This window comes from Physella acuta, unplaced genomic scaffold (genome assembly GCF_028476545.2).
Source record: "Physella acuta isolate Inbredline_101_S28 unplaced genomic scaffold, ASM2847654v3 ptg000358l, whole genome shotgun sequence".
NCBI lineage: Eukaryota > Metazoa > Mollusca > Gastropoda > Physidae > Physella > Physella acuta.
In genome coordinates this window covers 44,717-69,123 of record NW_026731877.1, presented here as the reverse complement: position 1 = coordinate 69,123, position 24,407 = coordinate 44,717, and the positions used below count along the sequence as shown (strand labels likewise).

General features: G+C 33.7%; 3 protein-coding genes across 5 annotated transcripts; 2 read left to right on the top strand and 1 right to left on the bottom strand.

The window, feature by feature from the left end:
* Nucleotides 1-1,626: 1,626 nt before the first annotated feature.
* Nucleotides 1,627-13,382, bottom strand: LOC131941363 (E3 ubiquitin-protein ligase RNFT1). Of its 2 annotated transcripts, none has more exons than XM_059300601.1 (10): nt 13,270-13,382; nt 9,942-10,222; nt 8,824-9,544; nt 8,273-8,358; nt 7,595-7,707; nt 6,322-6,475; nt 5,227-5,373; nt 4,630-4,695; nt 4,249-4,350; nt 1,627-3,513 (listed from the first exon to the last, which is right to left on the bottom strand). In XM_059300601.1, exons 2-10 carry the CDS (start codon nt 10,065-10,067, stop codon nt 3,379-3,381), a joined length of 1,650 nt encoding a protein of 549 aa, XP_059156584.1. In that variant the 5' UTR covers nt 10,068-10,222; nt 13,270-13,382; the 3' UTR covers nt 1,627-3,378. The 2 variants fall into 2 exon arrangements, with proteins under 2 accessions (XP_059156584.1, XP_059156585.1); XM_059300602.1 differs by having other exon boundaries at nt 13,289-13,382.
* On the top strand, nt 11,591-15,257 carry LOC131941362 (uncharacterized). The gene is made up of 3 exons (XM_059300600.1): nt 11,591-11,663; nt 14,600-15,153; nt 15,252-15,257. Exons 1-3 carry the CDS (start codon nt 11,591-11,593, stop codon nt 15,255-15,257), a joined length of 633 nt encoding a protein of 210 aa, XP_059156583.1.
* A 160-nt stretch (nt 15,258-15,417) lies between these two features.
* On the top strand, nt 15,418-24,212 carry LOC131941361 (peroxisome assembly protein 12). 2 transcript variants are annotated; one of them, XM_059300599.1, is made up of 8 exons: nt 15,418-15,558; nt 15,724-15,832; nt 16,525-16,631; nt 16,970-17,065; nt 17,378-17,607; nt 18,807-18,978; nt 19,625-19,707; nt 24,004-24,212. In XM_059300599.1, the coding sequence occupies exons 1-8, from the start codon at nt 15,430-15,432 to the stop codon at nt 24,119-24,121; spliced, it is 1,044 nt and encodes a 347-aa protein (XP_059156582.1). In that variant the 5' UTR covers nt 15,418-15,429; the 3' UTR covers nt 24,122-24,212. The 2 variants fall into 2 exon arrangements, with proteins under 2 accessions (XP_059156582.1, XP_059156581.1); XM_059300598.1 differs by having other exon boundaries at nt 19,622-19,707.
* Nucleotides 24,213-24,407: the final 195 nt, after the last annotated feature.

The window sequence follows — 24,407 nt, the reverse complement described above, 5'->3', positions numbered from 1 at the left end:
CCCACACACACATACTGTATCCCGTTCAGTGTCGTAGCGACGCCGGGTTTCACCCGGTGCAGTATCTCATGGTGTCACCACTCAACAAGCTTTTATTCCTCTCTTAATTTTGGTGTCACCCCCCGGTGATAGTTTTTAAGTATTCACTAGTATCTATAGTCAGTTATTAATACATGTGAATTACCTCTTATTAATCATTAATTGAATCATTTTTTCTTCTATATATTTTACAATTTTTCGCCATGGTGTCACCCCCCCCCCCTCCTAATGGTGTCACCCGGTGCGGTCCGCAACCCCCGCTTCGCCTCTGATCCCGCTAACACTACAGGTTAGAACATGCAAACAGACACTAACAATCTAAACGAAGACCCTAATCACCAAGAAGAGAGTGTCTACAGATGTAACAGAATAGATCACAATACACGCTAGTTCGAGTTATACTTTTATTTTTCTTCAAGATTGAAAATTTTAATTGTACATTTGAATAAGCAGTAACATTAACAACAGGCCTTAAACAACAAATAGAGAGAAAAATTACTCAAAGTAAAAACAGAATCAAATGTGTAACGGATACACTTTTATTAAAATAACTGCAAATTAAAAACAAGCTCCTTTTTTGTTTCCTTTTTTTTTAAGTTCATTTCATAGCGGAAGTTTTTTGTGAACAAAAATAGACTGTGGTGACAAACAAAAGACCACTGAGTACTATCTGATCATACTAATAAACAATTCAAATTGCGAATCAAATACAACAAAAAAATTATATTTTAAAATTCCAAACAAAAAAAGGATACAAAAAAATATTTTAAGAACAGTTTTAATTAAAGGGAGAGAACCAAGAAAAACATTGTGCTTTTTTATTGATATAAAAGTTACTTCCCCTACCCTGCTACCTAACAAAAAGAAATATTGTATTTTAATATATAATTAAATCAGTCTTGCAGGAAAAGCATACATTCTTCCTGTGTTACCCTAACCTAAGGTAAGAGATTACCTTTAACTCTCCAGAAACTCTCTAATATACTCTGCACTTTTTTTAGAGATAACATACTAGTGGTTGTATAACTGCCTTCGATCAAGCCCCAGGAGTTAGGTTAGTCAGTCTCAGGGGTTCGGTCAAGATATACAAACAACTAATATCATACATAATCAGAATTGTCAGTACGAGCAAAAGAATTATTAATAGGGCTCGGTGAAAGCGCACTTGAAACTGGTGGGGTTCAGTACTTCAAAAAAGGTTAAGAACCACTGTTCAAAACCCACTAGGCAAATTGGTAAAATAATGTTTGCGTATTTCTTACTACATGTGTAGAACGATCCTTTTTTTAAAAATTGCTTACTATAATACAGTTAAGAACCATACGATTACTTACACTGAAATTATAACAGACTTTGTCTGGAGGAATTTTGTGTTTCATGCTGGTAAGGGGAGACCAATAACAATTAAGAACTAGTTGAGTTAGCTGCTCCTGATCTACATGTATTGATCATTGTAAGCTTATCTTTTAAACTAACCTTAATACTAAACTAGCCCAAACTAAACTTCTGGTTGGGTATGATGCATCATAACTCAATAGTACTGAACTTCTTCACTAATATATAAGCTAATATCAACCATAACCTCAATCACTTCTAAGATACACACACAGCACTCAAGAGTACATGTGAGCTGAAAAAAAAAAATGCATTTAAATAACTCAATCTTACTTGTAGACATAAAAAAAAATTGGACTTGGATTTGCCTTTTAAAGGGTAAATTGATCCTGGAACAATACTGATTACCAAACATTACTACTGTAAATTCTTATTTATTGATACTATATTTATATTAATTTTTTTTTTAAATATAAAATTTTTTTATCAAAATGTTTTTTTTTTAAATATTACAACTGCTTTAGCCATACCATGTCACATTATAAACCTTGCCTGGACTATGGAAATTAACCATTGCCCTAAACTTTTCACATTCAAAACTGCGGAAACCAGATTTTCCCCAAAATAAAATGGTGAGAAAAATATATATTTCCCGTTTTTAAATATTAAAGCTTCAAAAATAATCTTTAAAGTTGTAAAAAAAAAAAAACTACAACTAAATACTAAGACCCCAAAAAATTGTAGATCAAATAAAAAGGACTATAAATATAAAAATTTTAAAGTCAAAATTGAATTAAAGCAATAATTGATTAATTTAAAATCCCCTAGCCCATGCAATGTAATCAGCTTCTATATACAAATAAAAAAGAAATAAATTATATAATATCTTTTTTAAAAATATACACCTTGTTAATATTCCAAACCAATTTTTAAGAACATCTGGTCCTCTAGCAAATAAAAAAACAAAAAAAAATGGATTGGATTGAATGAAGAAGAAAATCAATGAGATGGTTGGTGTATGTTCAGTAGTGAGAACAGGGGCTGGCAATATAACAAATGATTGGTGATGTACAATAAACTTTCAAAATTTTGCTCCCATTACATCAATTTTAAAACAGATTTTGAAATGTCACCTGTTCACAAATAATTAAATCAAGGGAAATAACTCTATAATACAAATTATTAAATGTTACCAAAAAAAAAAGATCACAGAAAACTGATGTTTTTAGTTAAAACATTGAGAGATTAAGTAAATTTTATCACATACCAACAAGAAATGTAACTTAATACTCCATTGTATAACTAACTCCCTTCCCTGTTATAATAAAAAAGCTAGGGTAGGGATTATAAATTTATGATTATAAAATGTCTCATTTTGGACCAAAGAAAAAAAAGAGTGCTCAATAATCTCAACCACATTATCGCGGGATACTGTAATACATAATCATTTCTTACATCATTTTGCTATCTCATTCTGTGGTATTAATGACCTACAAATGAAACACACAAGCACACAAAAAACACAATTGTTTGTAACTATTTCTACAGAAAAGGTAAACAAAAAATGTAAACAAACAGTGCATGAAATAAAATTGTGATCAAAAAAATTTTAAACAAAAACACAAAATTAACATAAAACAAAATATAATCGTATAAACCAACTAGATTTTTTTTTTATAGTTATGAAAGTACTTTCTATTACGGAATTTCTCTTTACAATAAAAAAAAACATATTAAAATATTCTCTCCCTTATTTATGAACTATATTTCTGTTCAAATTTGACCATGAAATGTATGGGTACATGTATGTACCACATGAAATAACATTTTAAGCCTATAAATACAAATACATACATATGCACCAGTTACTGATACACAATTTCAACCATACACAATACACAATCAACCATACACACACTATATTTCATCTTACAAGCACTAAACACCATCATATGCACACAGACACTACCCATATGCCAACACATACACACACCCTGCTAAACATCAGTGCCATTGTAAATGAGGGCTGGTGTTTCCGTCTTTCCACATGGGTGACTCAGTAGTGATCTCCGCCCTACACATGGGACATGTCTTCTCACGGTCAAACCATATGGACACGCATTGTTCACAAAATATATGCTGTCAATGGATCAAATAAAACATAACATGTTAGCAAGATATATACTGTCAATGGATCAAACATAACAAAACATGTTAGCAAAATATAAGTTGTCAATGGATCAAACATAACAAAATATATGCTGTCGATGGATTAAACAAAACATAACATGTTAGAAAAATATTTCCCTGTAATGTTTTGGGATGGTGGTGTTGTGTGGTAGAGCACATGACTGTTAAACCCTAGTCTTATTTTCAGTATCTGGCCTTGAGTTAGTGGGATGTCCTAGAACTTAAATGGGGGGGGGGAGAGGGGGAGAGAGAGAGAGAATGGCAACTGGGTGGGCTAATGAACCCTTTGTTTTTCTGATACTATTTAGCTTAGATGTTCTCAACCAATAGTTGTTTTTTCTCCAGCTTAATCTTCCAGTCTATGTCCTTTAAGCAAGCATCTTGAGTCAACCCAGTTTTGATAGTTACTCAAGTTTGGTAAAGCTGAGGGGCCAGGGCATAGTGTTCATAACACAATCCCTTCATAAGGAGCATAAAGGAAGCAAGCTAACCTTGGACTAAGTGTCTAATTCGGCTTAATCCATTTTACAAATTAGAATGTAATATTTTTAAATTAACTTTACTGAATTTTCACACAGAAATAATTTTAAACTGTGATAATTGATAGTTAGGTTAAGAAATTATATACATATGAACTTTATATTACACTTTAAAAAATCACTTGTTGAATTATTCATCTCTTACCTTACAAGGCAACATCACTGGTTCATTGAAAGTATCTTGACAAATTGGGCATTGGTTGCCTCTTTCTAAAACATCATTAGAGCTTGGCTTGATGCCAAAAGACTGGAAAAAATGTAAAAGAAACTTATAGTAATACTGATTTATATTATTTAAACCTTGGACTAACAGGCTTTTCTGTGCACTAAAATTGAAAAATTAAACATTCAATTTTTTAGCCATAACAGTGAAAGCATTGGTCAACTATTTTTTTTATAACATGGATATAATAAACAAGCAATATGGTAGAATTCTAAATATAACCTGAATACACTAAAAATAATGAAAATCTGTTTACATGGCTTACTATAGTGATAATAATTTAATGTATTTTATTGGACTTACTGTGTTAGACTGAAATCTTTGGAAAGATGAATATAAAAACTGTACAGCACCCCACACTGACCAACTCTGCAGAGAAACCATAACACAAGATACTTCAAATAAAGACAACTCTTCTCATAAGGAGCTCTCTAATAACAAAGTTTGCATCCTGTATCTGAATTCATAAAAAACTATAAAGTAGTTTATCTAGTTTTTAATACAATTATTTTTTTTAAATATCTACTTGTCAAATTCCTATAAAACAATAAAACTACTTATAAACGTACAAAATTGGGAATTGTTCTTTTTTTTTTTATATTTGTTAAAATAAACATCCGATAAATTACAAATTTTAATTATCACTTTAAAATATTTATTCAGACAGTGTTTAAAAACAAGGCACGAAATTAAATTGATTTTGTACCTATCATAAGAATTTACGAACTAAGTGAATATACATACACTAACTACTATTTCTGTTTTATAAAGCTTTAAGTATAGCTGCGGAGTTTGAACAAAATACACAATCTGCAAGCTGACAAATATGTGATCCTGTAAGTATACATGATTACAAGAGGAAAAAAAATACAGAAATAGTGGTGCTGGTGGTAAGCTCACCTTAAAGCCCAGGTACACAGCTTCAGTGATGAATGCAAACCACAAGCTGGTCCTGTTGCTGTCATTGAGGTAATACCACCATGGCACAATGGTGACAACTTGACGGTAAAGTTGTGAAATGCTTTCAATTAACAAATAGTATTTGCCCTAAAGAAATAAAGGTAAAGTTGTGAAATGCTTTCAATTAACAAATAGTATTTGTCCTGAAAAAAATGTTTTTAATACATATTGATTTGGTTTAGGCCTAATTATGCTAGGAATGAATTATTAAATAGAATATTTGGTAAAGTTGTTAAATTTTTAAATCAGCAAATAGTATTTGCCCTGAAGAAAAAAAATAATTAATAAATACCGAACTACCGATATAATTATCTAAGGAATAAATATAAATTAAAAATGTTAAACTAGGCAGATGATAAGACATTCTGTTGTAGCGGAGGAAACCTAAATTTTAGTCACTGGTAGTTCGTTAAATATGCTGTAAAGTTTATATATAAAATCTTAGCTAGTGACAGCTAAAGTGTAACTAACAAGATTCTTTTAATTATAATTGGAGAGAGTGCTCATAAAAAGGGGACTGACATTCCAGCAGGGTAAATCAGGAGAAGGATAGATAAGTTCCCTAGTAGACCAGAATGTCCACAGGACAGGTGAAGCAGAGTTCACCCGTTTCTCTGACCAAAGCTAAAGCAGATGAAGGATAGTGGATCAACACTATACCAAACCAACTTGAGTTTCTCATTCTCCGAGCCATGAGTCCATCAGAGCTGGGTGGGCTCCAATGTTCCATCTAAGCTACACAGTTGCGCAGTAATTGTGGAAAATACATATATCCTAGTATAAAACTTTAGAACACTGCAGACGCAAAATACTCGATGCATAATAGCTTTTTCCTCTTAGAGGGAAGGTTACTTGGACTTGAGCGTGGAACCCAATCTGAAGACTTCTGGGTTAGCAATTTAGCGCTCTACCACTCGATCACGCATTCCCACCGGCTATGATGATGGGACTGGGTTAAATCTCGCTGCCGCAGCAGTTGTCTAGTGTGCAGGTGGGTGGAGGAAGAAAAAGGATATAAATAGCAGGCTGTCTCACCCTCTGGCGGTAGTTTTTACTACAGGGCTGGAACATGGCAAGTAAGGATTTGAAGATCACAGTCAAAAATTTGATGATGTAGTCCGTCATGACCACACACCACAACAGTGTCCACACAGATATGTCTGACACTGGCGCCATCTGGAAATACAACCTGCAAACAAGAAAGAAAACATGTCAACATTATTGCTTTGAAGTTAAGTGAAGTATTTCCATATTATTTTAATAACAGTACTGACACTATTGGGGAAATTAAAGGTGCTGGGCATAATGATCACATTTTCCCTTCATAGGCAGAGGTCACTAACAGCATGTTCGAAAGGTTGCTTAATTAATACTTTCTTACTTGATACAATTGTAATTAGCAACAATCATTTAAAACCAAAGACAGGTTCCAATAAATAAAAGAATAGTGCTATCATTAGACATTTTGATTTAATTAAGTTATTAACTTCAACATTACACACAAGGAGTTAAAACCTAAGACTGCTACCAAAAGGGCTAAAACCTCAGACTGCTACCAAAAGGGCTAAAACCTCAGACTGCTACCAAAAGGGTTAAAACCTCAGACTGCTACCAAAAGGGCTAAAACCTCAGACTGCTACCAAAAGGGTTCAAACCTAAGTCTGCTACCAAAAGGGCTAAAACCTAAGACTGCTACCAAAAGGGTTCAAACCTAAGTCTGCTACCAAAAGGGCTAAAACCTAAGACTGCTACCAAAAGGGCTAAAACCTAAGACTGCTACCAAAAGGGTTCAAACCTAAGTCTGCTACCAAAAGGGCTAAAACCTAAGACTGCTACCAAAAGGGCTAAAACCTAAGACTGCTACCAAAAGGGTTCAAACCTAAGTCTGCTACCAAAAGGGCTAAAACCTCAGACTGCTACCAAAAGGGCTAAAACCTAAGACTGCTACCAAAAGGGTTCATACCTAAGACTGCTACCAAAAGGGTTCAAACCTAAGACTGCTACCAAAAGGGCTAAAACCTCAGACTGCTACCAAAAGGGCTAAAACCTAAGACTGCTACCAAAAGGGTTCAAACCTAAGTCTGCTACCAAAAGGGCTAAAACCTCAGACTGCTACCAAAAGGGCTAAAACCTAAGACTGCTACCAAAAGGGTTCAAACCTAAGACTGCTACCAAAAGGGTTCAAACCTAAGACTGCTACCAAAAGGGTTAAAACCTAAGACTGCTACCAAAAGGGTTAAAACCTAAGACTGCTACCAAAAGGGTTCAAACCTAAGACTTCTACTAAAAGGGTCAAACACAGACTTACAGTTTCCACAGTTCTTGGGCACTAAAAACATAATATAGTATGGCTATGTTGACAATCAGGAACCCACACAACCACATCAAGTTTAGAAGACCAAGCCAAGATCTGCTTTGTTCCTGGGAAACAAAGTGAGGAAAAACATACATTACTTCAGTATGTAGGAATTACAAAATATCTTTTATAAATTAATTAAGTACATAATTAATACATAATAAAGCATACACAGGCATATAGGTATTGTAAAATTAACTGGTGAAATTATGTTAAAATATACAACATAAATTCTATTAAAATGTACCAAATAAATTCTGTTAAATGTACTACATAAATTCAGTTAATCTGTACTTCATAAAAATCAGTAAAAATGTACTAGATGAACTCAGTCAAAATCTTAACTCAGATGAAATGTACTACATATATTCAGTTAAAATGTATTAAATAAATTCAGTCAAAATGTACTAAATAAATTCAGTTAAAATGTACTTCATAAAATCAGTTAAAATGTACTAGATGAATTCAGTTAAAATGTAATTCATAAAATCAGTTAAAATGTACTAGATGAATTCAGTTAACATGTACTACATTAATTCTGTAAATATACAAGATCAATTCAGTAAAATATACTACATTGAGGCAAGAATGAAGTCAAAAGATAACGGTACAAGTACAAGTTTAACTTACCCTGACAGCAGACTGATGTATAGCATGAACTAGCTTCATATTTGTGTAGTAAAATGTCCCTCCTAAACACAAGAACACCAGCAAACCTAAAGCACAGAATATCAGGTTAACATTACATATCAATACACACATAAACAGAAATACATAATTTCTTTATACATGCAATTTACTATTACACTGTAACAGTTTCAAATCCAAATTAATGAATAGCGAACTGCATAATAAAATTATTATTATCAACCCTCATAAAATAAAGTATAATACAACGGAGGTGCCAAAATTTAAAGAAGGCTAAGACTGGCTGAGTTGTATATTTAATTAATAAGTATTAATCTTACATATTTTGAGAATTTATTTCTAATCTTTATGCAATGTTTAAAAAATAATCGCATAATTTTAAATTTCTGCTTTTCCTGATTAAAATACAAGTTATTACAACATTTTTACTTTGGCATATATTTTTCTCATTAACAAAGAAAACAAATAAAAATATGTTTTTATTTACAGCTGCTATTTTTTTTATTCTATATCATTTTAAAAGAATACCTTACCTAGCCGGTGGTCATAGAGGAAATGTAAAAACAAAAGCAGGATAAAGATTCCAGACTCTGCAACCCACTTGTACAGTAGCGTAAGTTCCGCTGCTTGCTGGGGGCCCGGGTTAACTGCCCCGCCCCCATTACCAGCAACCCCTGCTTGCCCTACATCCGCCCCAAAGTTAATACCAGTGCCTCCGTTAACAGACATGTTGTTGCCCAAGGCGTTATTGTCCATTGTGCCAGTGCTCTGATAGTTGTGAGAGTGTGCATGGTGGTGATGATGCTGAGTAGCGCCGCTATTTCCATTGGCCGCTCGAGATATCAAACCTATGGGGCTCGAATTATTATTAGAGTTTGGTCTCTGCTGGGCGGCTGCGCCTCGTAGAATCGCCTCCAACAGGTGAGAGTTAAAACCTCGTATGGCGCTAGAGTTCCCGCTGTTACTCATTGACGAGAACCCCCCACTGCTGTCCCCAGCAGGCATGTCTAGGTCAAGAATAGTGTCTGGGGGGTCAGGCATCTCCGGGGCGCGGGGAGACTCAGCCAGCCCCTGCAAGTTTAGCTGTAGCTGCCTCTGAAACTGCTGCTGTAGCTGTTGCTGGATGTGTTGTTGCAGGCTAAGCTGGTACTGCTGTGGCTGCCCTTCTTCATGCCCACGTTGATGGCTGAGGTGGGTGGGGAAATTGGGCAACAGTTCTTGTGCCACTGATAATGGAGATCTTGGCAGACGAGCCTGAAACAGAAATAATATTCGGACATAAGCCTTTATTTTTTCAATCCAAGAACTTACTTTACTAAAAAAATTACTAGACTAAAATTTTATTTAAGCTTTTTAGTATATGTTTTATTAATTTATGATAGTTTCAAAGTGACAGAATAATTAATAGTGTCACATAAGACTCATATGATCAAAATCCAAACCAGAACCAACATATCAGCCAAATTTGGTTGGTAAAAGCCATCAAAACATTTTACAATGAATAGTCATATGAGCATGTTACTTAATCTAAATCCTTGACAACCAACAATTCTTAATCCATAGGTTAAGCTTGATTTAATGTAACCTTAAGAACTGAGCAAACAGATGTTACTAATTAACAAGCCCATACAAAAACCATGCCAATTTTTACCTGAAGCTGCACAGGCACTGGAAAATTTTGAAGACTCCACCTCAAAGACTGGTTGCTACTGGAGCCGGCGGCAGTTGGAGATGTTGACTGTTGTGGATGAGATGATGACCCTGAAGACCCTGACATAATTTCGTTACAAAAATACTGAGTGTTGTAGCTGTTCTCCTGTCCACAAAATTCTTTGCTTGCATCTGTTACAGCTTGATTCAAATCTAACACCAACCAGTGGTGTTTGTTATTAAAAAAAATAAACTTCCAAACGAGACTTGAAAAATTTAACTCTGAAACAAAAATATTTTTTAAGGGTCAGAGAAATACATGATCCTAACACTTGTAAACACACACAAAATGGAAATGACTGAAGCATACAAAGGATGTAATGATAAAATTCTGAACGCATAATGGTGCATTTGTTAACCCAGTGTCGGATAATGATAATGGCACAATAATAGAATTTCGTTTAAAAAAGGGGTGTTAGATTACTGACTGTTAACTAAATACACATGTGACTTCCTAACGTCAGTCCTAACCCTAACCCCAACCCTCGTCCTACCATACACCTAACACTAATTTCTAACCATAAAACTAGAGTTAAGATTACAATACTAATTACAACCTAACAACTATTTTTGGAAGAAATTATTATATATATATATATTATCCGGAAAAGTTTGTAAAGTTTGTACAGTAAACTGTAAACCATAGTTTTTTTCCACCGGTGAACTGGTGAACTATAACTAAGATGGTGAAAGATAAATAAGTCGAGTGTAGGGCTTAGCCTAAGCCTACTAATTAATTTTTTAATAAATAGTTATTAAATTATAAATAGGCCTATATATATCCACATAAGTCACATAAGATAATTACTTGATAACTTGATATTCAGAAACAGAAATAAAAATGTGTAGAAAATTAGGCCTGGAAAAGGGTATTATTATTAAACAAGGTAAGCTATGCTGCTATAGTATCAAATCAATAGAGAAGATCTCGGCCCTAATATACGGCCCTATTAATAGCCTTTTATTATTATTAATATTATAGTTTAGATTACTTTAGATAATATATCTATCTATATTATAGTATAGTGCAGGGGTCTTCAAACTTTTCAGCCCGAGGGCCGCTTTAACTATCAAAAATCAGTTCGCAGGCCAGAGTAGATTTTCTTCCATGCATCCTTTGGGGTGGCTGTGTCCACCGTGCCCCCCCCCCCCCCCAAAGAAATAGAAATTATATACAAATATAAACACATTTTAAATGCAACCACCCTCCTACCAGGAGAAAAAGTCTGAAAGAAACACTGTCTGGCCGACAACACACTCAAGGTCCTAGTTTGTTCTCCTTGGGCAAACACAAAAACCCACCCGCCATTTTTGAACTTGTCTCTTAGGAGGTCATTTGCTTGCAATTCAATGACCTCCATCTGCAGTTCATCTGGGCAACTGGTTACATTTGCTTCAAATGGGTTTTGAAGCAGTCTCACTTCTTCTGCCTTTGAATCCTAGTCAGAAAACCGTTACTGAAACTGCAGCCGGAGGTCTTTGATTATCTTGCATGCAAATGATGTGGGGAACTCAGCTGTTGCTTCGGCCATGAAGACTTTGCACTGCTGAAAGTGCGTCAAGTTGTTGCCCTGTACTTGTTCCAAAAACATGGAACAGCTGTCCAGCGACTCTATTTTAAGTCACAATGTTTTCATCAATGTTTGCAACACGGAGAGCAAAGGTATTATTTATACACAAAGCTAGATTTTCAAATTGTTTTGAATTTTCTGAGCAAAGTACCTCAGCCACTTCTAACAAACATTTTTTTCCGTGAACAAAAAGATCTCTGCGGGCCGGATGAAAGGACCTTGCGGGCCGGATGCGGCCCGCGGACCGTAGTTTGGAGACCCCTGGTATAGTGCCTATGGTGGCCCTGGGAAAGCCTAAGCCCTAAGGTTACAATGGCGCCCATTGCCTGCTCAGATTTTTTTACCAAATATTTCATTTTTAGCCTATTATTTGACTTGTTTTTTCTTGGGGGAGCTACCATCTCCTACCGAGCGCGTCCCCAGGTGGCGGATAGGGGAGAGGCCCTTAGATATGAGGGTTAGCTGTGAATACCAAATAAACAGCCGTGGACCAACTGGTTTGTGGTCATGGAGGATGAGGTGGGATATCCATTGGTTAGGATATCCAATAAAAAACATCTCATAAATCCAAGGAAATGACTTCAACGGCGAGCATGGGGCGCTATAACTCCAAACCCGGGCAGATGGGGCTCGTTAGCTGGGGACAGCAACCCATCTAGGAGAGACAACTCCAAAATCAAACAGCTACTGCCTTGTAGTTTGTTCTTGGGCTTCTTGGGTGATCAAAGGCTATGGAAGCAAATCCAGAAAGAAAAGCAGGCTGAAGTCGGAGTCAACGGGCCATCCAGTATGGCGCATAACATGCTGGCACGCACTGCTTAATTTTATGATGGAGGAAAGAAATAGGACTAAAAAAAAAAAAGAAAAGAAAAAAAAAAAAAAAAAAAACTTGTTTTTTATTTTCTTTTTTCTTTTTTAACCCTCTTGAGACGCCCGGGCCGATCTATCGGCCGCCGGTTTTATAGCCAAAAAGACGACCGGCCGATCTATCGGCCGGGTCTCAGCCGCGATAGTAGAAGCCACACGATTGGCTTTCTAGTATCATATCAGCCAATCAGATTGCTTCTAACTGTTATAGTACATATCTAGCACTTCAATGGCGACTTCCATTGAAAGTTTGCCTCATTTTTTTGTTTTTTATCGATTTTTTTAGTGCCGTGAGTCCTATCGTAAATTTTCTTATGTCCAACAGTCCAGTCATCAAAATATACTAAAAATATACTTAGAAATTCTAATGTAGAAATAATAATCAGTAAATTAGTTCAGATTATTGAATAGATGTTTGTGTATTATTTAGATTAGCATTACAGAGAGAAAAAACGTATTGTTATACAAATTTACTGTAATTTAGTGCCGTCAATTTTTTTTTCGTGCATAAATTATGCAAATCAGAAAGCTCACATATATATGTTGAGATTTTTATTAGATTTATAAAAATCATATTAGCTCATTCAATTTCCTAATAAATAATATATATTTTTATGCATGTAAAATAATTATTTTATTTTTTTCAAAATTTTTTTGTGATACAAGTGCAAAACTTGAAAGTAGGCTCCGTCTTCTTAGCACCGGCTCTCTAAAAAAGCTACGTCTTAAGAGGGTTAATTTTTACTAAACTCAAAAATCTTAAATTAGATCTAGATCTAGAAATAATTATGTAATTTAAATTAGATCTGGAGTATTTTTTATTAAACATACAATTATTCTAAATAATCACCATCTAGAGATCATAACTGCTGATCTCATTAATAACTGTACACTTGTAGTGTCTACTAATCCTGAGAATGTTTATTTATCGATGATGATATGGCAGAAACGGGAAGTGTGAATTGACTTTTCAGTGCGTGGAGACAAAAAGAGTGTACACTCTTGCCTCTAGAATTTATTTCGTTTTTATTTATTTTTAAGTGGGCAAAGTTCATACTTAGACTAGATTATATTTTTCTAATTATAATATTAGTTATTTTTGTGTTAAAAATGTTCACTTGTAAAATTAAATGAACAAAAATGTCTGATTAAAATAATAAATGGATATAGATTATAGATTCTAGATCTACAGACTACAACAATGGGCTACTAGATCTAGATCTTGTTACTAGGAAAATAATTATAGTAATTATAGGCCTAATAATAATAAAAAATTATTAGGCCCTATAGGCCTACTTACTAACTTAGATCTAATTAATTACTAAAGTTTTACTAAATAGTAAGTACTAAAGTAAGTAGGCATTAGGCCTAGCCTATTTACTATTTTATTATTTATTATAATATAAAATTTTTAATTTATAATATAGTCTAGTTCTAGTAGACCCCCCCCCCCCTAGGCCTAGACTCTAGTCTAGATCTATTTATTTTCTATTAGATTCTTTATTACTTTAGTATTTTGATATTTTAGTCAGACTGGTTACTACAGTACAGCAGGGGTTACTACTCACGCTGTACTCAGCCCGTTTGTAGTAGATCTTAGCCTTAGCCTTAGATCTAGCCTAAAGACTTAGCCCTAGTCATATTGACAAAAAAAGGTGTGGTAAAAAAGGCTTTTTTGTGCCTTGTAATATAAGTATAGTAGTATTGACTCTGTTACAGTCAGTGTATGTAGATCTATGCTTTGTATCAATGTATGTATAGTGTATACTAGTGTATAGTGTATGACATGTACTTATACTTATAGTGATTATAGTGTTATAGATTATCATTATAGTGATTATAATAATTTATAATATAGTCTGATTGGTTAGTAAGTAAATATGTATAATGAAATTATCAATTCTGATGATATTTAGAATCGACCCTCTGAATCCTGGACAGATCGTCCCCCCCTCCGTGGCCTCAACTGAACAGCTTCTAAACTGTTATTGATCAAAAATAATAATTAGTAAACAGTACATTCAGTGTATAAAATAAATACATTCAAAATTTGTGTGGACATCATAAATGGATGACCCCTACTACTAGCTACATCTACCCCTTTTTTAAAATAAATAACATTTCCATTGCCTCTATGGATCTCTGACATGATTTTCCCCAGTGTTCAATTGGGTTGTCTGTGCAGAGAAAGCACACCCTCCCAGAGTGTCCCAGAGAAAGCACACCCTCCCAGAGTGTCCCAGAGAAAGACCTCCCTCCCTGAGTGGCCCAGAGAAAGACCTCCCTCCCAGAGTGGCCCAGAGAAAGACCTCCCTCCCAGAGTGCCCCAGAGAAAGACCTCCCTCCCAGAGTGGCCCAGAGAAAGACCTCCCTCCCAGAGTGGCCCAGAGAAAGACCTCCCTCCCAGAGTGGCCCAGAGAAAGACCTCCCTCCCAGAGTGGCCCAGAGAAAGACCTCCCTCCCAGAGTGGCCCAGAGAAAGACCTCCCTCCCAGAGTGGCCCAGAGAAAGACCTCCCTCCCAGAGTGTCCCAGAGAAAGACCTCCCTCCCAGAGTGGCCCAGAGAAAGACCTCCCTCCCAGAGTGTGCCAGAGATAGACCTCCCTCCCAGAGTGTCCCAGAGATAGACCTCCCTCCCAGAGAAAGACCTCTCTCCCAGTGTCCCAGAGAAAGACCTCACTCCCAGAGTGTCCCAGAGAAAGCACACCCTCCCAGAGTGTCCCTAAAGCAGATCTGGCCTATTAAATTTTGTTACTCATGTTCTTTCTTTTTTTTTATTATTCATTAACTAATAAAACATTGTTCTTACCTTAGGTTTAGTTAGTTAGAATTTTTTGAAGATAGAGGGATGATAGGATAGTGTTGTGATTTAACATGCGGGAGAAGTTAACTGTTTTAGTGTGTTAATTGTGTCTTTATTCTAACAGCAAAGACGAGTCCTCAAATGCATTTTAAAACAATGTGGTATTTTTTTTTTTAGCACAGGCATACTATGGCAGAGCATGGAGCACATCTCACTTCTTTTGGATCTGAAGATGCACAGAGACCTAGTGTATTTGAAGTTTTAGCACAGCAAAGTTTAATGTCCACTGTGCGGCCAGCATTTCTGCATGCAGTTAAAGTAAAATACCTAAATTATTTAATTTAACATTAAAAAGATAAATATTGTAAAAGATTATAAATACTTCTATTCTCAAAGATAATTTTTTTAAATTTAAAATCTAAAATGTAACAGCTATTTTTTCTTGGATTATATTTTTATAAATTACTAATTGTTTTCCTGTAGGTATTTGCAGAAAAGTATCCAGCTTATCTTGGAAAATTATACCAGTACTATGATGAAATTTTCCTGCTGTTTGATATAATTGTACAGTCTCACTACCTAAAGAGATATGGTGAGTGTTTTGAAATGAGATGGATATGTAACAACTATATAAATCACTGCTTACAGATGTAGTAAAGAAAAAAGTAAAGATTCCTCTGTAGATCCATTGGACAGACAAGTAGTGTAGAGTTTATGTGTCTTGACCTCGGCAGATGAAGGGATAATGTGGTTAGCACTATATGCCCAACCACCTTTACTTTCCCTAATGTGAGTTAGGTACCCATCAGAGCTAGGTGGACTCAGGGACATTCTACTAACTTGAACCCGGATTTGAACTTGAGACTCTCAGGTTAGCAGTGAAGCGCTCTACCACCAGGCCATGCCATCCCACTTTTAAATGTAGTATCTCTCCACATGTATGACAATGTTACTATCACTATTCTGCTTTTTCTCAACTGTTCTCCTTGTGCTGTCTCAGTTATCTATCTCTACAAGAATTCTGTCTTGACTGCTTTATCTGTACCTCACATTACCTCCCTCTATATTTATTTTTATGCACATTAGGAACTTTTTTTCATACACTTCAAACATTAAAATTGCAGTTTCTAATTGAACTGAATGTATCCTGATCCAGACACTAAGCTCACAAACAATGAAAACACATGTTAAATACAATAAACTGCTTACATGGATGCAAATCTGTTACCGGGTTTGAAATATTTCAATTTTTTTTTAATTGTTCATTTTGTTATTAAAATTTAGGAGGATCATTTGCTGAAAATTTTTATGATCTGAAACGTGTGCCCAGCCTCAACACAGAAAGTTCAAGTCTGACACCCAAACAACTAGGGCGCTCAGTTGCTTGTTTGGTAAGTTTGTTTCAGGTTGTTCTTACTTCGAGTTTTTATCAAATATCTTTGCCCACATATTTGTATAGCCGGTATCACTTATATTGGTAATTTAACCTCTTGGATCAAGGCTTAGGTTAAAATTAATATACTCTCCGGGGCGAATGTATGGCTAATTTTATATTTAGAGTTTAAGTGTTACTATCTGCAATATCTATGAGGCTCATCTTATCAAAAAGTAGGTCTACTAATTAACAATATAATAAATTCTTGTACCCAGATTAGGACCAGTTCATCCACCTATACCTACAGTGAGTGGGGGTATTATTTGATTAAAGGTTTATTTTCTGTACATGCAGGTATTTATTCCATATCTTCGTCAAAAACTGGACAACCTGTTTGAAGAGCTACGGTATAGAAATGGAACAGACAGAGGAATATTCTCATTTCTTAAGGTTACATTTTAATTTAAAATGAATCAGAAACAAAAAGCACAAATATTTATACCCTAATGTTTCAGATAGATATAGAAAAAAGAAAAATATATATGTGTGTTTGTATAAAATATATACATAGGCCTATATGTGTGTGTGTATATATATATATATATATATATATATATATATATATATATATATGTATGTATGTATCTGTTTTATTTCATTTTACAAACCTTTGTAGTCATTTTCTTCTTCTTTTCCAATATTTATTCCAATGTAATACCAATACTATGTTTATTACTTGTCTAATTTTGTTTTATTCTCCAGAAAAACCTAACAATCAAACAACGGCTAGTTTATTTATATTTAGCTTTTTACCCCTATATCCACTCTGCCTGGGAATGTTTATCACTCGCTTACATGCTGTCGTATATGCTAAGGAAAGGTCGGTGGCATAGTCCCAGCATGCATCTTTCTGGGACAGTTCTACAGCGGCTTGAACCTACAGAAGAATCTTCTGGCATTTTTTCAGCTAAGCCAGCTTGGTCAGAGTTGAGGTTAGTGTAAAAAAATTTCCTGTTCACCAACTATAAGATTAGAGGCCCTTACTACTACTCTCAAAAGTTCTCTCCCCTGAGCTATTATGTCTTAGTTTGTTCTTGTTCAAAATTCAAGTCATCTCATAACACTCCTACAAAAGTCGAGGCCCCTAACTACTACTCAAGAGTTCTCTCTCCTGAGCTATTCTCTCCTGATAGCTACACATGGGGCCTACCTGTCTCGATTAAGTAGTTGAATATTTTATAAATGGATTAGGCCTCGGTAAAAAAAAATGTATTATTTCAGTAAGTTAAAAAAAACAGTTATCAAGTAAAGTAGGAACTCATTGTCATATTAGTATTAGTGTAGATTCATGTGGTCAGTTATTTTTGTCAGAAACATGTAAAGGTGATTGTCATTGTCTCAGATAGTTTGTGTGCTGCCAGTAGGCTTTGTAGCATCAATTCTTTATGTCTTTTTAGCACATGGGAGGAGGGGGGAGTGTTAAAAATAAGTTTTCAAGAAGAAAGAGATTACTTAGGTTGAAATAGTACTCAAAGGGGGGAGAGGTTAAAGGTGAATTTATAATTTAAAAGATCATAGAGTTGAATGATTATCTGTAAATTTCTTCTTTTTCGTTCTTAATTGTGATCGCAGCACAATTGAGTATTATGTGTCAACCTGCTATAAGTCAATATGGCCCATTGACTTCAGCCTGCTTTTCTTTCTGAATTTGCTTTCATAGCCTTTGTCCACCCAAGAACTTTCTAGGATGGCAGCAGCTGTTTGATTTTGGAGTTTTCTCCCTTAGATAAGTCCATGAGCTGTGAGGAGAGAGGTAGCCTGGTTTATGGGGTGGGCTCTTTTCACCTGGCTGCTCTGGCCTTGTGCCTTGGTTTCCAATGTGCAATCATCCAATTGTTTATAAGACTATGGAGCCATTTATTTATTATTATCCAAGCATTACCTAGATTTCTTGTTCCATTAATATTTTATTTTTTGAGTTGCTGTCTTACCATATACATTTTATTGTGAAGAAAGTATCACTCATATATAAGTAGGTGATGCCACTAAGACAATAGCTGGTGAAATAACTATTAAGTACATGCTTGAGAACATGATTAGGTTACCTGTTCATGATAATCAGCTCACACCCCATAATTATTTTAATTACCCATATACTTAATCAAAATGTATATATTTTTTTCTTTGACAGCCCTACAGGTAAATTTTATCGAGTTATGAAGTTGGGTATGAGCACCACAGCAGTGTGTCTTTCAACAAGTCTGTCGGTGGGCGTGTTCTTTCTCCAGTTTTTAGATTGGTGGTATGCTACAGACAGCAGCGCTCCCTCACTTACTGCTTTGCCTATTCCGGAGCCACCAGAGGTTGGATTGTTTCCCTTTTCTCAAGTATACTGCTTGGTTTCTCTATACTGGGACAGTAAAATATCTATTATGCTTATCTGACACCTTAAAATATCTTTTACACTTTTATGCTAAAGCAATGTATGACCAATAATTTTCTTATTTTAAAAAAAAATGACAAAAAAAAATTATTTTCAGTTATTTATTTTTAAGAAAATAATTAATCACAATAGGTGTTAACTTTAAGATTTATAAACACTGAAATTAATTCACATGAGCTTAATTGGTACCATTATTTTATAGAATATTGTTTGTATGTTTGTAGGAGTGGAAAGGGGGTAAGAGGGTATCTGAATCACTTTCTTTGAAAAATTTACATATATATTTTAAAACTAATCAATAGTAATCATGCTATTATTACGTTGTTATTAGTATTGCAAAAAAAATGCTTTAAATTAATTGTAAACCTAGCCCATCAATAGCAATAACTTTATAAGGATAGAGTATCATTTTTAGGCAATTAAGGAATTACATTTTCATATATTGCTAAGAAAATGTCATTCATTTTGGTTTATGTGAATTGCCTCCCCTCTACACACTTTTAAAGCATAACTGTATTCACAGATAAATAATTCTATTAATCAGTATTGTTGGTTATTTCCAGCAGGCTAAACTAAAAGGTGTAGATCCATCAACATGTCCCTTGTGTATGTGTTTGAGAACTAACAGCACTGCATTAACTGTCTCAGGGTGAGTGACTTCTGATACTAATTCTACCACACATCATCAAAGAAATACTTAATATTCATAGCTAATAGCTTTTTTCCAGCACTTTGAATAGGTAGGAAAAGTGGTTCCAAAAGTGGTTCCACTTTGCGTTGCCAGAAAGCATATTTTTGAACCAAAATTGAATATTTTATAACATTTGTGAAATGAGTACAAAGTCACTTCCGGTTTTACTAAGGCTAAAAATATTCAAACTAAAAATTACTAATAATATAATAGTAATTTACCAAACATTTTTATTTTAATTTGTATTAGTATAGTCAGGGTGTTGTGGTGAAATGGGATGTTATATTATTTAATATAAATAAACTACTAGGCTATATTCCATTGTAATAATAAGTAAAGCGTATTTAATATCAACATTTTAATATAGGCCTAATCAATCTAGATCGACCTCTGACTATGGGGTCATCTATTAACGATGTCACAACGATGCCAGACCTCCCCCTTCCCCAAAAAAGTAAACCTAAGCCAACACCCCCCCCCCCCCCCCCCCCGCTATTTTGTTTTTAAAGCACCGATTTTCATAAAATATTTAGACCTATGAGCTTTTCCAACATTCAATGTAGGCCTATTGGTTAATTATTTTATAACAATTTATAAAACAACTTTTAATAATGCAAATTAAAGGCTTAAATTCAGTTTCTTAACATGAGTGTTTGTTGAACATGGAAAAGTGTCATCTTACTTTCTGAACCCCCTCCCCCCTGACACAAAGGTCCAAATCTCCCCCACCACCTCAAAGTCTGAAGGACGACCACTACAACATTTTGCTATTATTTGTAGGATATTCATTAATTAGTCATACAAACCCAATTACATTTGTTGTTGTGATGGTATCTCTGTCATTACAATTATTAAATAGTTTATCTTAACTCAACATTTCCCCTAACCTCATTTGCTATAGCTGCCTATCCTTATAGAAAAGATCTTTTCCTCAAATATCTGGAATGCATCTGATCAGCAACAGTCTTTTTCTTTTGTAATATATAAACAATTACAACATGTTCATAAACTTGCACTGCCATAACAACACATTACCAGGAAACAGGCAGTGATTATAGTTTACTGTATTTGTGGTTGATGGTTAGTTTTCAGCCATGCTTCACTAAGCCTGGTCTACATTTATATGCTGGTATGGCTAGAATTGACAAAAACCCATATTCTTGATTCTTCCCTTAACATTATGTTTTACATCTATGATAGATATATGCAAATGTAAGGCTAAGAGTGGAACTACATATTTGTGAACACATTTGCTAAAGCAAAAGTTCTTGAGTTGAAATTTTAATCCTTTAGGTTGTCTCTGATTCAATTTCAAAGCAGCTTTAACTGGTACCTGACTGGTTATGGACAGTAGAACTTAGTAAAAGCTCTTTGACATTTTGCTGACCATACAATTTATTAATATGGAGAGGCAACAAAACTAGGTGAAATCTACTTCAGCACCATATTCTTAAAAACTATTTATAGTTCGCCAGTTTAAGTTAATTATTGAGTTAAGGTAGAAATAATATAGTTTCCGCTTAAACCAGCACACACAACCAGTGCTGAAAAAAAAATAAACATAACAAAGTTTATGATTTTCTTTTTTTAATTGCCATATTCATTCAGAACTAACATAATAAAAAATAGTTGTTCAATATGAACAAGTTTTCTTGGGTCCAACATGTATCCTTGGATCAGTTTTAAATTGAGCTTCATCTTGACTTTTGTCTTCTCTGTATGCAGTTGTATAATCCACAGTATCTAAAAAAACATAAATAAATTTCATAAACTGTTATATTAAACTCATTATGTTTACATACTTTCAACTCTTAATGTTATAAATAAAAATATGTGTCTGTCTTATAAGGATCATAAAGCAATGATGTGTATTTATGTATTTAATGTAAGGAGTTTGTCATTATATACAATAGGCCTTCAAAAGAGTCCAAAAGTCATGTATATATCATTAAAAAAAAAAGAAAAAAATATCAATAAAGATCTACTACTTATGTTTAGCCACCTCAGGAATTAGTTGAAAATTGATATTCAAACTAGGCTACTATAACTATCATTAATTCATGCACATACTAAAATAAATATTAGGATAATTATATTAATTTGATTAGTAAGTTAATCCATCTATGACAAGTGACACCTTTTGGCTTTATCAACTATTCTGCATTTTAAGTTCTAAAGATCACTACATAAGACTAAGTTAATTAAGTAGAACTAAAATAAGGTCTTTACTAGTAAGCCTACTCTTCTATTCAGTAATTTTTACTATTATTATTAGAGGCTAAAATTACTGTTAGACTACTAATCTAGATTAAACTTAAATTTTGGATATTATTTAATGTACTAGTCTGTAACCTTTTATTTAGCCTACATGTAATTTTTACAGTTTAAAATTGTAGCCTTATTAAGCCTAGTTAACTTTGTTTAACTTACATACTAATACTAACTACCTACTAACAGGCCTACTAGACTACTACTAAGCTACTACATCTAAATCTACAGTCTTAATAGGCCTACTGAAACTAAAAGTAATATGACAACTGTAAAAATTAAGCATACTTTATTTTTTTCACAATACTATAGACCTACTGCTATTAGATATGAATCTATTAGTTATTAGACTAACATAAGTTATCATAAGTCTAATTAGTAATTACCCTTAACTAGGCCCTAATCATAATAACAATGTAATTGAAGTATTAGGACTGTCATCTGTACCATAGCCTATATTAACCTAAATAAAATGTATTTTGTACAGATCTAGTAATTTAGTAAGTATTAACTAGGCCTGTTAAAATTAAATTAATATAGAAATTATTGGCCTACTAAATAATTTATTCACTAATGTCATGATTTTGCAATTATGAGGTTGTGTGTATTATTATAATATACCTAGTAACTGTATAGAGTAACTATACTTACTTATTACTTACTAATACTACTACTATAGTAAATATATTTACTATTATTTACTACTATTTATTAGTACAATCATTATAGAATATAGGCCTAGATCTACTTATTGAATTATTTAATATTAATATAGATTTTTATAAAATATATAACTTCTAGATCTAGACTAGAGTAGATCTCTTCTACTTAACTTATACTTAATAATAGATCTACTGTCTTACAATAATAATATAAAGTTACTTAACCAACTATAAGACATAAGATCTAGATCTAGTTAGTAGATCTAGTTAGTAGATCTAGTTAGTATTAGTATTATTGAGTATTAGGCTAAGTATTAAGTTTATAAATTAAATAGAATAGATCTAGATCTAGATCTAGTATTTTTATATTTAATAAATAATTAAACTTAAACATATTAAAAAGCCGTAACATATTAGATCTACTACTAGACTAGATCTAGATTCTAGATGTCTATATAGTATATAGATCTAGATTCTATACTAGATCTAGATCTAGCTAGAGTCTACGTCTAGATCTAGATCTAGATCTAAAAAATTCTAGATTCTAGATCTAGATCTACTAGATTTAGATTTTAGATAATAGATTATATATAGATCTAGATCTAGAATAGATCTCTAGAGTACTCCTTCTAGAATCTAGTACTAGATTCTCGATATAAATCTATCTAGTCTAGATGATCCAGATCTAGAAACTTATAGATCTAGATCTAGCTAGATCTCTAGCTTAGAGCACTCACAGAACTCACAGTCACAGTGAGTAGTCACTGCACAGGCCTAACAAACAAAAATAATGAAACGTGCGTTAAAAGCATTCTACAAAAACATTGGTAACAATTAATAAAGAATAATGTTAGATATTAGTAATCTGAGCATAACAGTCATAAAAAAAATAAGCCAACTACAATGAAAAGGGATACAAACGAATTTTGAAAGCCTGAATCGAACTGAAAATATTCCCTTGTTCGCCATTTTGTTTTCTTGGATCACCTTGTCAGTATTTATCATGGACAATAAATGTTATGGATTTCATCGTTTTACTCTCCCTGGCCACTTCAGTTCAGTTCAAGGTGGGGTTAAGGGCAGTTTTATAAAATATTTAAATTTATACAATAATTCAAAATCATTTTCAACGGCTTATGTTCAATACAAAAATATGAAAATGAGTGTAATCGATGGTTCCCAAACGGCTTCAATTTTTGAAAATGTAGCTATAATTTTATCGCTTCCTAAATTTTTTAAAATAATTTTTTAAAAATTTAGTATGATTATATAGACTTTTCCTACCTATTAACACAGATGTCAATCCATTTGTCTCTTCTTTCAGATTTGTTTTTTGTTATCCCTGCATTAGTGACCACCTCCGTCAAAATAAATTCTGCCCCATTACTGGTTACCCTGCCACAAGTGAAAATTTGGTGAAAATTTATGAGCAAGATATTTAGAGAAATATTTGTTAAAGAAACATTCCATTTGATGAGACTAATCTACAAATATGAAAGAAAGCATGTTAATAGGACTTCACTGCTTGATGCTGGACTTACATTTAGGAGATTTACTTAAGTTTCAAGTCCCAATCAATCTCTTTTGAGGTTGAATTGAAATGCATATTTTTATTTAATATTATTTATTAAAATAGATTGCATAATAAATGTAATCACAACTTTTTTAATTTGATTAGTTTTAGTTTACTCTGTGAACCCATTTCTAAATACTTGTGATTATCTTGTT